Consider the following 14,273-nt stretch of genomic DNA (forward strand, 5'->3'; position numbering starts at 1 on the left):
AACTTACCAACAAGGGCTTCTTCCCTATATGTCCATTTGGTTTTACTCCTTCCTTTCCTCTTCCTGGCAGGCCCAAATGATCCAACTAGTCTCTCTTTCTTTACATTACTTCCATTACCTTTGGCTAATTTCTCCCTATAGATATTCTCTCTTGCTGAGCAACAGCAGAGCAGAGGCTACTCTACGGAGTTCCTGGAGACTAGGGGTTCCAGAGACTCCATCATCCTTGGAGACAGTCAGTGTTTTCTGAATTTTGTGTAAAATGATATGCAGATCTACAGGCCCCAGCCCCTTTCCATCCTTAAGTCACTCTTTCTATGCAGACAGACTGGAGACATGATTAATGCAAAGCAGAACACATTCCCTCTTTCCTGGATGCCCCAAGTATACTGAAAATTGATCTGTTTATTTAAAGACTTTGTAGAGAAATAAGTAATAAGTAATAGAAATAAGATGGGTAGAGTTTAAAATCTTTTTTAATCTTAAATTTTTTAAACTGCGTTACCAAACTACCACTTTCAGTCTACATATATTGGGCATGATTATGTATCAGACTCTGTGCTAGGACCTTACCACTCAAGAGAGAGCACAGAGTTTGCTGCCTGAGAATGTGGGCAGGAGTAACAGAGTATTCACCTCAACTCTCACAGCGATCATCAGGCAATCTGGATTACCTTTCTGTTTTGGTTTAATCATCTTCACAAGAGAAGCAGAAATAGCATCTCTTCATAGGGCTGTGGGAATGGGTGAGAAAACTGTGAGACACCCATCACACAATAAATAGTTCACACTGGGTGCTGTCCATGCCCTCCATAAGGCCTACAGCAGAGAGGATGTGTATAGGGAAATAATTAAGAGGCATCCAAGTACGATAGGTGACCTGAGAGAAGACTAGATGGAAATTGGGCCAAAGAAAAAACTAAATGGCCAACGCTAGTCAAGATGTCCAGAACGTACTCTTAGAGGAAGTGATGACTGCCCTTCATCTTGAGAAGGGAGCAGGAGTTTCCCAGGCAGGAAGCAGGAGGGTAGCGTGGCTTCCAGGCAGAGACAGCAGTGAAGCAAAGGCACTGGTGTATGAAATAACCTGCATACATGGGGAAGACCTCACATGGTTCAGCGTGATAACAGTGTGGATAAAATGGAGATGTGGCCCAAGGATAAGCAGGGTGTAGATGATGGAGACCTATACCTTTCTAGGGAGACCAGCATGAATTTATAGAAAAAGAGGGATATCTTTAAGTAGCCTAAATAAGGGAGTAACCCAGTAAGGTTTGTAAAATATTCCTCTGGCAGCAGTGTGCCTAGAGCAGAGGGGGATAAAATGGGAGGTCGGCTAAACCAGGGAGGCCAGAAAGCAGTGGGAAACATCAGAAAAGTACTCAAAGAAAATAACTCTCAACCAAGAATCCTACATTCAGCTAAACTATCTTAAAAATTGAGACCAAATAAGACATTACTAGATAGACAATATCTGAGAGAATCTGTTGCTAGCACACCTGCCTTACAAGAAATACAAAATAAAGTTATTCAGAATGAAGGCAAGTGGCCCTGGACAGTAATTTGAATCCACATAAAGAAAAACCAAAGAGCTCCAGTAAATGTAATTATGTAATCATGAAAGATAGTATAAGGATGTATTACCTCTCTTTCCTTCTCTTAACTAACTTTAAAATTAACTGTTTAAAATATATATTTATGTATGTAAAATTGTATTGTTTGGCCTATAACATTCAGAAACATAGTATATTTACCAATAACAGCACAGAAGAGCAGGGTGTGAAGAAAAGGAAAAATGTATTAAGCTAGGGAAATGATATCAAACAGTAACTCAAATTCACAGGAACAACAAAAGAAAATAGAAATGATACATAAGAAGGTTAATGTATTAAAATCTATAAATGTATACTTTCCTTTCTTCTCTCAGCTTTTTAAGAAGACATTAAATTGTATAAAATAGTAATTAGAACAATGTATATTGGGGGTTTGTAACACATACAGATGTAATATATACAACAACCATCAAAGGGAGGGCAAAGATATAGACTTTACAAGAGTAATGTTTCTGAATATCACTGGAATTAAGTTGTTATAAATCTGAAGCAGATTATGGAAGGTTAAGGTATCTGATAAACTCTAGCAACCACTAAGGAAATAACTTTTTTAAATATAGTGAAAAAATCATGGAAGTTTAAAATGGTACATTTGAAATTTTTCACTAATGCAAAAGAAAGCATTAAGGAGCAAAAAGGAACCAAAAAGACATGAGACATGTAAAAAACAAAAAAAGTAAAGTGACAGGTATAGATCCAATTATATCAAGAACATTAAAAGTGAATGGATTAAATAATATAATCAAACAGCAGATAAGAATGGACTAGATAAGAAAAAAAGGAAGACCCAACTTTATGCTGTCAATGTGAGACATCTTTTATATTCAAAGATACAGATAGATTGAAAGAAAAAGGATGGGAAAAGTATCTATTGTGCAAATACCAACCATAAGAAAGCCACAGTGGCTATGCTAATATTTAGCCAATATCAGGCAAAATAGACTTTAAAAAAGAAGGGGAGGGACACAGAAAGGGTTACTAGGGATTCAGAGGGACATTTTTTAGTGATAAAAGGGTCAATCTATCAAGAAGATAAAACAACCCAGCAACACCCCCGAAAATGCATGAAGGAAAAAAAAAAAAAACTGACAAAAATTAAGGAAGAAAACAAAAAACAACTGAATAATAATATTTGAAAACTTCAATACTTCACTTTTAGTAGTGAATAGAGCAACTACACAACAAGACCTATTAGGAACAGTAGCCATGAACAGCTCTGTAAACTAACGAGACCTAGCAGGTGTCTCTAGAACACCTCACACAATGGCAGAATGCACATTCTCCTCAAGTACTTATGGAACACAGTATGGAATAGGTGACACGTTAGGCCACCACACATGTCTCAGTAAATTAAAAACAATTGAAATAATACAAAATATCTTTTCTGATCACAATGATATAAAGCTAGATATTAATACGAGAGGGAAAACTGGAAAATGCACAAACATGTGGAAATCAGCATACTCTAAAACAACCAATGTGTCAAGGAGAAACTCACAAAAGAAATCTGAAAATACTTAAAGATGAATGAAGACAAGGACACAGTATTTAAGAACCTGGATGCAGTGCAAGCAGTACCCAAAGGGAAATCTATAGCTCTCAATGCTCATTAAAAAAGATCTCAAGTCAATAACTTGCCCTTCCACCTAAGACACTGTATAAAAAGAGCAAATGAAACCTAAAGCAAGTAGAAAGAAAGAAACAAAGATTATGGTGGAGATAAATGAAATAGAAAATATTATAAGCAATTTGAGAAAATCAACAAAACTAAGTTTGGTCCTTTGAAAAGATCAACAAAACTGACAGATTTCTCAGTGGATTGACCTAGTTAAAAAGAGAAGACTCAAATTATTAAAATCAGAAATGAAAAAGGGAACATTACTAGCAATCTTACAGACATTAAATGGATGATAAAGGAACACTATGAATAATTGTATGCCAGTAAATTTCATAACTGAGCTGAAATGACAAATTCCAAGGGAGACACAAAGTGATAAAGCTGAGTCAAGAAAAAATAGCCTGAATCAATCTATAAACAAGTAAAGAGATTTAATTCATAATCAAAAAAAAATTATGCACGAAGAAACCCCCAGGCCTACATGCTTCAGTAGTGAATTCTACCAAAACATTTAAAGAGCAATTAATGCCAATTTATCACATAATAATCTAAAAAATAGAAGAGGAGGGGCCATTCCCCAACTCATTGTGTGAGGGCAGCATTACCCAGACCAGCATCACAAGAAAATAAAACTTCAAAGCAATATCTTTTGTGAATACGGATGCGAAAATCCTCCAAAAATGCTAACAAATCAAATCCAGCAGGATATAAAAAGAATTGCACACCATGACCAAGTAATATTTCTCCCAGGCATACAAAGTTGGTTTGACTTCTGAAAATCAATTAATGTAATACACAGTATCAACAGAATAAAAACCAAAAGCCATATGATCATCTCAATAAACACAGAAAAAGCATTTGACAAAATCCAACACTGTTGCAAAATAAAAACTACTAAATAAACTAGAAACAGAAGGACACTTTCTCAACCTGATAAAAGGTATCTACAAAAACCCACAGCTGATCTCATACTTGGTGGTGAAAGCCTGCATGCCTTCCCCCTAAATTCAGGAACAAGACAAAAATTTTCACTCTCCGATGCCTAGGTGGCTCAACAGTTGAGCATCTGCCTTTGGCTCAGGTTGTGATCCTGGAGTCCTGGGATCAAGTCCCACATTGGGCTCCCTGCCTAGAGCCTATGTCTCTGTATCTCTCTCTCTCTCTCTGTGTCTCTCATGAATAAATAAGTAAAATCTTTAAAAATAAAAAAATAAATGTCACCTCCTCTGAGACACCTTTAAAAAAAGTTCACTCTCACCACTTCTATTCAACATAATATTGAAAGTTCCAGCTAGAGCAATTAAGCAAGAATGAATAAGACAAAAGGCAGTCAGACTGGAAAGGAAGTAAATCTATTCCTATGTCACATGATCTTTTGTAAGGAAAGGCCTAAGGAATCCTCTAAAAAATTTGTTAGAACTAATAAGATTAAGATCAGCAAATATGCAGAGTGTGAGTTCAATATGCAAAAATCAGTTATATCTCCATACACTTCAACGAATAATCCAAAAATGAAGAAAACAATTCCACTTATAATAGTGTCAAGGAGAAAAATAATATTTAGAAATAAATTTAACAGAAGTGGAAAATTTATAGCCTGAAAACTACAAAACACTACTGAAAGAAATTAAACAATTAATCTAAATGGAAATATATCTCATGTCCATGGATTGGAAGCCTTAATATATTTTTTAAGATTTTATTTATTTATTTGAGAGAGAGCAAGAAAGAGCACAAGCAGTTGGGAGGAGCAGAGGGAGAGGGAGAAGCAGACTCCTGGCTGAGCAGGGAGCCCGATGCAAGACTCAATCCCAGGACCCGGAGATCATGACCTGAGCTGAAGGCAGATGCTTCACCAACTGAGCCAACCAGGCGCCCCAAGCCTTAATATTTTTTGAATGACAATACTCCCCCCAGTTAACCTATAGGACTCAACACAACCGCTATCAGAATACAACTGGTTTCTTTGTAGAAATTGACAAGCTAATCTTAAAATTCATATGGAAACTTACAGGATCCAAAATATCTTAAAAAAGAAGAACAAAGTTGGAGGACTCAGACTTACCAATTTCATTTTATTTTTTTTAAAGAATCTCTCTTTCTTTTTTTTTTTAAGATTTTATTTATTTATTCATGAGAGACACAGAGAGAGAGAGAGGCAGAGACACAGGCAGAGGGAGAAGCAGGCTCCATGCAGAGAGCCTGACGTGGGACTCAGTCCTGGGTCTCCAGGATCACGCCCTGGACTGAAGGCAGTGCTAAACCGCTGAGCCACCCGGGCTGCCCCAGACTTACCAATTTTAAAACTCACTATGAAGCAAGAGTAATCAAGACAGGATAATATGAACATGAGAATAGACATATAGATCAATGGAATAAAATAAACCCGTATATCTAGGCTCAGCCGATTTCTGAGAGATGCCAAGGCCGTTCAATGGGGAAGTGATACAATGACAAAGTACAGCACAAATAAAGGAATAAACAGGAGTTCCACTTGGTGCATGGGGAGTTTGCTATGTTGCTATGTTGGTGAAATCCAAGAAGGGAAATGTCCAGAAGAGAGTTCTCTATTCAGGTAGTAGGCTCAGAGAATTCTGAGCAATACAAATTTGCATTTTGTCACACAATCAGGTGGTAACTGAGGCCATCGACGTCTTTCACATTGTTACATGGTCTTGTTTCAAAATCCTCTAGGCAGGGTTCCTAACCTGCATCTGGGATGGCACATGGCAGCTTCTCATTCTCCCCCACCCCCATCCCTGACCTCTCTCCTCTGGTGTAGATCACAAAGGCCCCATCCTCCCTGAAAGCCATGTAATTCCTGGCTGGAAGTGGATTATGAATAAGGGACCTCCAGGTTTCCATTTCACTAGAAAGGTCTCCTTGAATAAACTTTCTGAAAACATGTATTTTAGATACCTTACCAGTAAATTCCTCCTTTTGCCATCCTTTCTCACATTTTCCTTCAGCCTCCTTTCACAGACACAACTTTCTATTCAGTACTTCAAAGGAGGCAGGATGGGGTCAGTTTTGCCAGTGATTTGTGATAGAAACCCTCATAATCGACACACCAGAAATTCCTAATAAATCTAAATTCAGAGCATAAGATTAAACAACATGCAGGCACTTTACCAAAATAGTGCCCAAGCCCTTAGATGACCAAGGTGGAGAGTAAGATAATAAATCTGAAAAAAAAAAAACACCTCACATCTATGGCACCATGACATTGCCAGTAAAGTTTAACTGCCAATAATGATTTCTATAATATCTATTCTCATTAATCAATATTCAATGATGAAATAGAAGCCCATAAAGGAAATAAACATAGTTACAGATCGATTGTTTTTACTTGGTATTTAGGATTCACAAACAAGATGTCAATCATGAGAGAATGCAAGCAAATGACATCACTTTTCAGCAAGTCCCTAGTAGGTAGTAGGTACACAATAAAATGCATTTATTTCCTTAACATTCTAATCCAGCTAGTATTTATTGATGTTTTATTATGTGTTAGGAATCCTGCTGAGTATATCCTCATATTCTGTCATCCTCCCATATGCCTTCTCAACAATCTTGAGAAGAATTCCTATCTCCATGAAACAGCTAAAAACATTGCATCTCAGAGAGCTTAGATCATTAGTTCAGGTCACTCAGCTAACGAGTGATCCTTCTGAGGCTGCACTTCACACCTTCCGAGTCCAGATGTGGAGGTCCTCACCATCCAGCACACATAGTCTTCTTCATTCTTTTCACCATGAATTTGCTGTTGACCAAAATACCCCACTCATGATTCTCACCCTGTCTTTTAACTTCCTTTTCTATTATCCTCCACAAAATCTGCAACAGAACAGTTGACATTCTCAATCCTAATCCCTTCTTGGCTGCATTCTCTGGACTCCCTGCACATTGTCCAGCCCTTCTCTCTCCACATCCTCTCAGCTTTACCTCTACTACAGAATGTTATCCAGGAGGTGTGTTTGAAGATTAGGTAAAGAGTAAACTCCTTGATGACTTAGGAGCTCAGATCGAATCACGAAGTTTACTCAAGCTCCTACTGGTCAGTTAATGGTTCTCAGTGCCCTGGATGTGTACATGTGCCAGGCCTGTGAGTGCATGTGTGCGTGCATGTGTGTGTATAAGTTGTCTCTCATCCTCATGAGCACTGTTTTCCAGATAAAGAAATCAGAGCTCAGAGTTTCCCCTGATCACAGAGCCAGGAGGTAACAGAGTCAGCTCAAACCCAGGGCCATCTGATTATACAGTGTGCTTTTAGCTCTACAGCAGAAATCCTCAAACACCTGTCCACAAGCCAAGGCCTAGACTATCACAAAGCTTCCACCAATCCACAGCAAAATAAGAACAGAACAATATTATAAATGTAGGGGGGTATATTCTGGGTCAGTATAAAGACACATTATTGGCAAGAACCATCTTTTATACTGAGATTGTGTCCTTTATGCCTTTTTGGTGATAAAGTTTCTTTCTTTGTGAAATGAAAATGAAAATAAGTGATAATTTTTTTGATGGTTTGGTGGTAATGTTCTTACTTGGTACCATGAAAAATAGGTAACTCCATGGTAACTTTGTAGGTCCCATGTACATAGTGCCTACCAAACAAGTCCAAATGAAATATTTCTATGTTATTATCTAATGCCAAAATGGTGATTTGTGTTTCAGATTGATACTTTGAAATAGATTTTGTTAGGAAGCAGTTACAGGACAAGAAAAGGGCAGAGAGGAAGCTAGCCAACAGGGCAAGGATCTGTTAAATACATAAGTGTTAGAAGAGGTGGAGAAAAGAAACAGTGATTTCATAATTTCCCTGAGGATTTTGCCCAAGTTTTTATAAATGTGATTGAGAATTAAAATTCCCAGCTAGATGTTACTTCTCTAAAATTTCTCCTTAAAATTTTTTGAAGATTTTATTTGTTTTAGAGATAGCATGGGTGCATAGGGGGAGAGCCAGGGGGGGAGACTCTCCAGCAGGCTCCCCATTAAGCAGGGGCCCTGATGCACTGTGGAGTCCATCTCATGATCCTGAGATCATGACCCAAGCTGAAATCGAGAGTCAGCCACTTAACCAACTGAGCCACCCAGGCACCCCATGAAACATATTTTATATATAATAGTATGACCTCCATTATCCTCTGAACAGGTATATATCATATTTTGGTGTCCCCCCCCCCCCCGCCCACCTTAGTGAAATAAGCAGACAGATAAAAGAAAAAAATCTTTCTTCCGTAACTTTCTATTGGATTAATAGTCACTATTCTCTCTTTTAAATGCACTCTTGTATTTAAACTGTTTCTCTGTTCTCAAGAATAAAAAGATATTTCCTCTGTCCTTTGATTCCTTCCAGTCTTCCCCATCCAATTTAAACAGAATACAGGAGACCCTACTTGTAATAGTCTCCCTCCAGATAGTCTTTGTTCTGTCATCTGCTCGGAACTGAGAACATATTTTGCCATCAAACAATATAAATGGTGATTATGTTCTTAAAATCCCTCCTAAATGTTTGCTTAACATGCTCAAAGGTAAGGCGCAGTCTTAGTTTAGAAAGCTCAGCTTTGGATCTTCGGTGCCGTGCAGACAGAAGAGAGCAGAGACGTGAAAGTGAGGCCACCTTTCTCCCTGAGCAGCGGGCAGCACGAGACAAAGGCTGGGGTCCAGGCCTGGCTGTCCAATGCCCTGCCTGTGCTCTCGGCACCTGCAAGCAGCCTCGGCGTCACTCTGCCCTCTCACCTGCATCCCACCCACCAATATTGAAGGATTCTCTTCCTCACTCCCTCTGCCAGAGCCTCCGTTTGCTGTGTACAGCTGTCTTGGAGACCTGAGAGAAGAAAACAGCCTCATGATCAAAGATAAATATGTAAACAATTTTTAATATAGGACTCCAGATTTCAGGCTTTGGAAAGAAGTGAATGAAACATATCTGGAAAAAAAATAAGAAACAAGTCGGTCACGGGGAAGCCAATGTGCCCAGGCTACTCCTTGTTCTGTCCAGTTTGTCCCTGACTGCACTCCTGAGCCGTTGCAGTCACTGGGATGACACAGGTGCCCTGTCCCCACAACTGTCTTGGCCCTTCTGTGGACAAGGAAACACAGGAAGTGATCTCCATCTGTGTCTGCGCTACAGTGACCTGCACCGCAGTTTTCCCCTGAGCCCCTGCAAGGTTCACTGACCCTCCTGCCAAGGGCGTCAGGGACAGTCAGCGTACAGTCCCATCAACACTCCCCTGAGCAGCTCAACCCACTAGTCACGCTGGCCTGAATACTTGCTGCCCCATGTCCAGTCCTGCTTGCTCAGCGTCGAGGGACACCAGTCCCCAGGCTGCACGGTCATGGTCATGGCCACAGGAGAAGCATACATCAGAAGGTGGGTGTCGTCTGTGGCTGCAGGAAGCAGCTCGGAGCCCCAGGCACCAGCAGAAACTGTCTGAGCTTTTGGTGGGAAAAGAGTGGGGTGTCCCCCCAGAAATGTCCCTGATGAGGGCACTGTGCAGATGAAGAAGGAACCTGGTCATGCTTGAGACCAAGTCTGCCCAAGTGCCTACGTGCCGAGCTCACAGCCATCATGCTGATTCATGTGAGCCAGTCCTCTGTTCAAGGGGCAGCGCAGATCGCAAAGAGCTGTACAAGACATTCCTCGGGGTTATCATCACACAGTGGTTGCTGATCCAGAAAAAGAAACCTGATCTACTATTTGGTCAGTTATATAATCCTTCTGGGAAACAAAAGCATGTTTTAATTCAATTCATCTAATATAAAAGGCAGACGCTCAGTCATCAGAGACTTTCTTGCTACTTATCTATTGACCATTCACATGTGTGTTTATTCATTCATTGTGCATTTTTGTCCAATCCCTCCTCTACAGATGCTATGCAAGGGGCCCCTGAATAAGAGCCCTTGTGAAGGGCTTCCAATGGATTCTTGCATAATCCAAGCCCAGAAATTCTTTACATAGGAGGCAGGTGGGGGATAATTGCAACAGTAAATAAAGCAGTAAAAATATGTGTAGAGCTCCCTTTGAAAGGCAACATATCTTTTTTAATTATAGGAACATGTTGCTATAATATAGAGAACAATTCTAAGACTAATTCTAAGAATATATCTGTTCACAGACTATGTAGAGCAAATGAGCAGTCTTAGAATCTCAGGAACTTGAGAGAGAAGTGATAACTCTGTGTGCATGTATGTATGAGTGTGTGTGTGTGTGTGTGTGTGTCCATGTGTGTGGCACAGAGAGGTAGAGAGACACACAGATACGCATCTAAAGTAAGTCATAAGTAAGCCCTGGCTAATGATGCCTGACAAGCGCATTGTCACCTACAATTAATAAAAACCTCTCATTAACATTATTTGTGAAATAATACTTCTTCCAGCTATGATGAGCGAAAAAGGAAAATGGAGAAAGACTACCCGAAGAACACTGAAGAGGAGTTTTCGGGAGTTAACGGCCAGATAGATGCTGCAGTGGAACTAAATGGTGAGCATCTCCACCCAAAACTTCCTTTGTGGAAAAACCGTAACAAGACATCTGGGCTCTGCTTTCACATGACAGAAAGCAGGTTTGCAAATGGGGGCCCTTGGTCCTGAGTCCCTTATAAATGTAGCTAACCAGAGTGAGTCTAGAAAGAATGTAAAACCGTCTGCCATCGAGACTCTCTCTCTGTGAATAGAAAGTCTTAAGAAGTAGAGTGTGAGTCCCTAAGCCAGGTACGTCTTCAAGCCCACCCAGTCAACACTGCCTCTCTGCCCTTGAGAATGCACACACTGTCACACTGTCCACCTCCTAGAGCCTGTTCCCCACCCCATCACCTGATCCTGTACTATGATGCATTGCTGGGAAGGTTGAACCACACAGGGTAGGATAAATGTGACCAAATCTTGGAGGCCAGTCAACGCATCCTTCCTGAGCCTAGAGCACAGAGCTGGACTCTGTTCAGAAGTTCACAGATGATTCCAGACACATTCTCTGCGCTTGCAGAATGGCCACTAACCCTGGGAAAAGCCCCCTTCAGCAGAGATTACATTACTAGTCACCTTGACTATCTCTAATGTGGTACGGAGTGGTGCAACAGGCCTCACAGCCTCAGCGAGAGGCAAGCTGAGAAAGGAAAGATGAGAGCCAGTATCCACAGTGGAGATGGCACGGCAGGACTTCAGCGAGTTTGGGGGACAGGCTAGAGGTTTGGCTAGGGAGGAAGCAGGGTGACTTCCTGGAGGAGGGCAGAGGCACAAACATTCCCAGGCAAGTGCCCCTGGAAGAAAGGTGAGCAGTGACGGAGAAGCTAGGGGTGCCAGGTCATAAGGGTCTGCCAGAGCCATGCACAGGACTGCAGCTACGCCTGAGGCCACCTACAAATCCTCCATCTGCGGATCTGCAAGCCATTTCCAATAACAACATTTTCCACTTTGTCTCTTTTAGGCTACATTTACTTCTTTTCAGGACCCAAAGCGTACAAGTATGATACGGAGAAGGAAGATGTAGTCAGTGTGCTGAAATCTAGCTCCTGGATCGGCTGCTAAACAGAAGGGTCTCGTGTTTTCTGAGCAGTGAACACAACCGCAAGCAGCAGGTCCCGGGACCACAAGGACTAACGCAGAATGTAGGATAGGGCTTCTTCCCATGGCCTTGATCCTAAGGGGAACATAGAACTCATAAAAAATTATTATGCTTTTAAATTTTTATATGGTTGCAGATTCATAATTTTAATCTAAATGGGCAATTTCTATGTGGTCAGCATCACATAAAATCAGAATCAACACAATACTCTCTTCCATGAGACACCCACTGCTTTTTTTCCTTACCTAATATACGGAAGCAAATTGATAAATTTCGTTCTTATTGCCAAGAAGAGGCCTATTTGGTTTCTGATATCTATTCCTAATGTCTATTATAATTCTTTTTCATAGGAAATGTTATTAGCATACAAATTATAATCACTCCTTGCAAGCAGTGGCTTTCATGGCCTTTACATTCATTGTGATGACTGTAAATTTGTCCATCTTTACCTTGAACACATCACAAAATACTGTGTAAGTCTTGTTTCTCGTTGATGGCAGTTAACTGTGCTCACTGGTCTTTGAAGCAGCTCATAGCAGGCAAATCCACTCAAATGACTTTTCACACTAGGCAAGAGATGGACACTCTGCAACAGGAAACTTTTAACAAAAGCCAATAAAAAACGTTATATAAGAACAGTTCCTCATTTCTCTCTTTCAGTTAATATTTACTAGCTTCAATCCCACTTTATTTGGCAACAAACTCTATGTAGCTAGGGGAAACTCAAAACCCAAGATAGTATCCTGAGCATGCAGACCCAGAAGACTGTAACTTGCTCCATTTCCTGCTTCCTGACAATAAAATACCGCGGGCAAACCGCCTTCAACCTGGCAAAGTGAGTCTCTTCAGAGCACTTTTGCATTTAGGGGAGTCTCTCTAGTTTTTCTGACTTCATGCTGAGCCTTTTCTCTTTCTTATCTACTCCTCAGTATGGAAACCACAGCTGTTTGTCATTCTTATGACTTTTTTATCTTACCCTCTAGAATGTAAGGATCTAAAGGTTAAGTGAATCTAAAATTAGATGATAAATACATTTAGCATACTTCATAGGCCATAGTGTTCAACACACATTAGCTGTTCCTGCCACCATCATGACTGAACCCCTGTCATAGCGTGAAAATGGCGGGGCCATTCCTGGAGGTCTCTGTAGGCCTTCCACTTGGTTTCTGTTACCGAAAGTGACTATTTATAGCCCACCAGATGTTGTTAAATCTTTGACCATTGAAGACAAACTCCAGCATGCCTGCTTTCTAATGTCAACTTCCTTTTTGAGGAAGAAAAGTCACTTTTGCAAACAATCAGCAGAAGAGAAGTGCTTAATGGCAACAAGCAAGGAGGAAAAGCAGCCTGGTGCTTCCTCAAAGGTTAAAGACAGAGTTAGCATCTGAGCGAGCAGCTCCACTCTCAGGTGAGCGCCCGTAAGACGGACGCCACGCGCTGCAGCGTGGATGAAGCCTGCAAACAGCACGTTAACACATCCGACACGGAAGGCCACGTATTCTATGACTCTGTTTATATGAAACGTTCAGAATCAGAAAATCCATAGAAACAGAAAGCTGATGCGTGCCTGCCAGGGGCTGGAGGAGGGGCCGGGAATGACCGCTAAGGGGGGGGAGCGGGTTTCTTTGTGAGCTGATGACAATTGTCTCCAAGTGGCAATGGTGAGGGTTGCACAACTCTGTGAATATACTAAAAGCCATTGAACTGTACATTTTAAGTGGATAAATTGTATGTGACTACATCCCAATAAACCTGTTGTCTTAATAATAAGCAAGGAGATGCAGGCGGCCTGATGATCTCTGCAGGGTGCACAGGCTGGCCAGCTGGGTGGGAGCAGGGAGGCCTACACAGCAGTGAAGCACTATCCCCAAGACACCTGGTGCTGAGCACCACCAGCCAGAAGGGCCCGTGCAGTGTAGACACTTCACTAACTAGACGAATGTTACTGAAAGCAAAATAGCATGTGCTTTGAAGTCTGACTGGCTTCAACCCCCAGATCTGTTATTTTTAGCTGTGTGATGTTGGTCAGTTCCTTAATCTCTGTCTTGGTTTCCTCCTTTGTAAGATTAGAATAGGAATAGTTCTTATGTCCTAGAGATATTTAGAGGCTTAAGTATATAAGTCAAAATATACAAAGCCCTTTAGATAGTCCCTGGTGCCCTATAGGGACTCTGTACTTGCTGTTTTGAAGCATTTAGAAATAATTTTGTTTTGAGACATTTCAGAGAATGTGTATATATGTCCCTCAAGATAGCTGAAGACATGACGAGCTATTGGCACCACGAGGATTGATAACCAGCGACCTGGAAGTTTTCCTTTCCAAACTCCAAATGAAATCAATAATCAGATGCTATACTAACTGTTGTTACCTCCCATCCCCCCAAAATAATTCTTACAAATCATTATCCCTTTGTTGGGTAAGAGATACACAGTCATCTGTATTCCAGAAAGACAGTCCCTAAACCTGAAGAAACAG

General features: G+C 40.8%; 1 protein-coding gene across 1 annotated transcript in view; it reads left to right on the forward strand.

Annotated features, from left to right (window-relative positions):
• Positions 1-11,760, forward strand: part of MMP20 (matrix metallopeptidase 20) — a 47,676-nt gene extending 35,916 nt beyond the window's left edge. Inside the window, exons 9-10 of the mRNA XM_038535520.1 lie at positions 10,614-10,717; positions 11,660-11,760. Coding sequence (XP_038391448.1) covers positions 10,614-10,717; positions 11,660-11,760 — 205 coding nt within the window. The remainder of the gene's footprint in view (positions 1-10,613; positions 10,718-11,659) is intronic.
• The last annotated feature ends 2,513 nt before the right edge of the window (positions 11,761-14,273 follow it).

This window comes from Canis lupus, chromosome 5, assembly GCF_011100685.1.
Source record: "Canis lupus familiaris isolate Mischka breed German Shepherd chromosome 5, alternate assembly UU_Cfam_GSD_1.0, whole genome shotgun sequence".
NCBI lineage: Eukaryota > Metazoa > Chordata > Mammalia > Carnivora > Canidae > Canis > Canis lupus.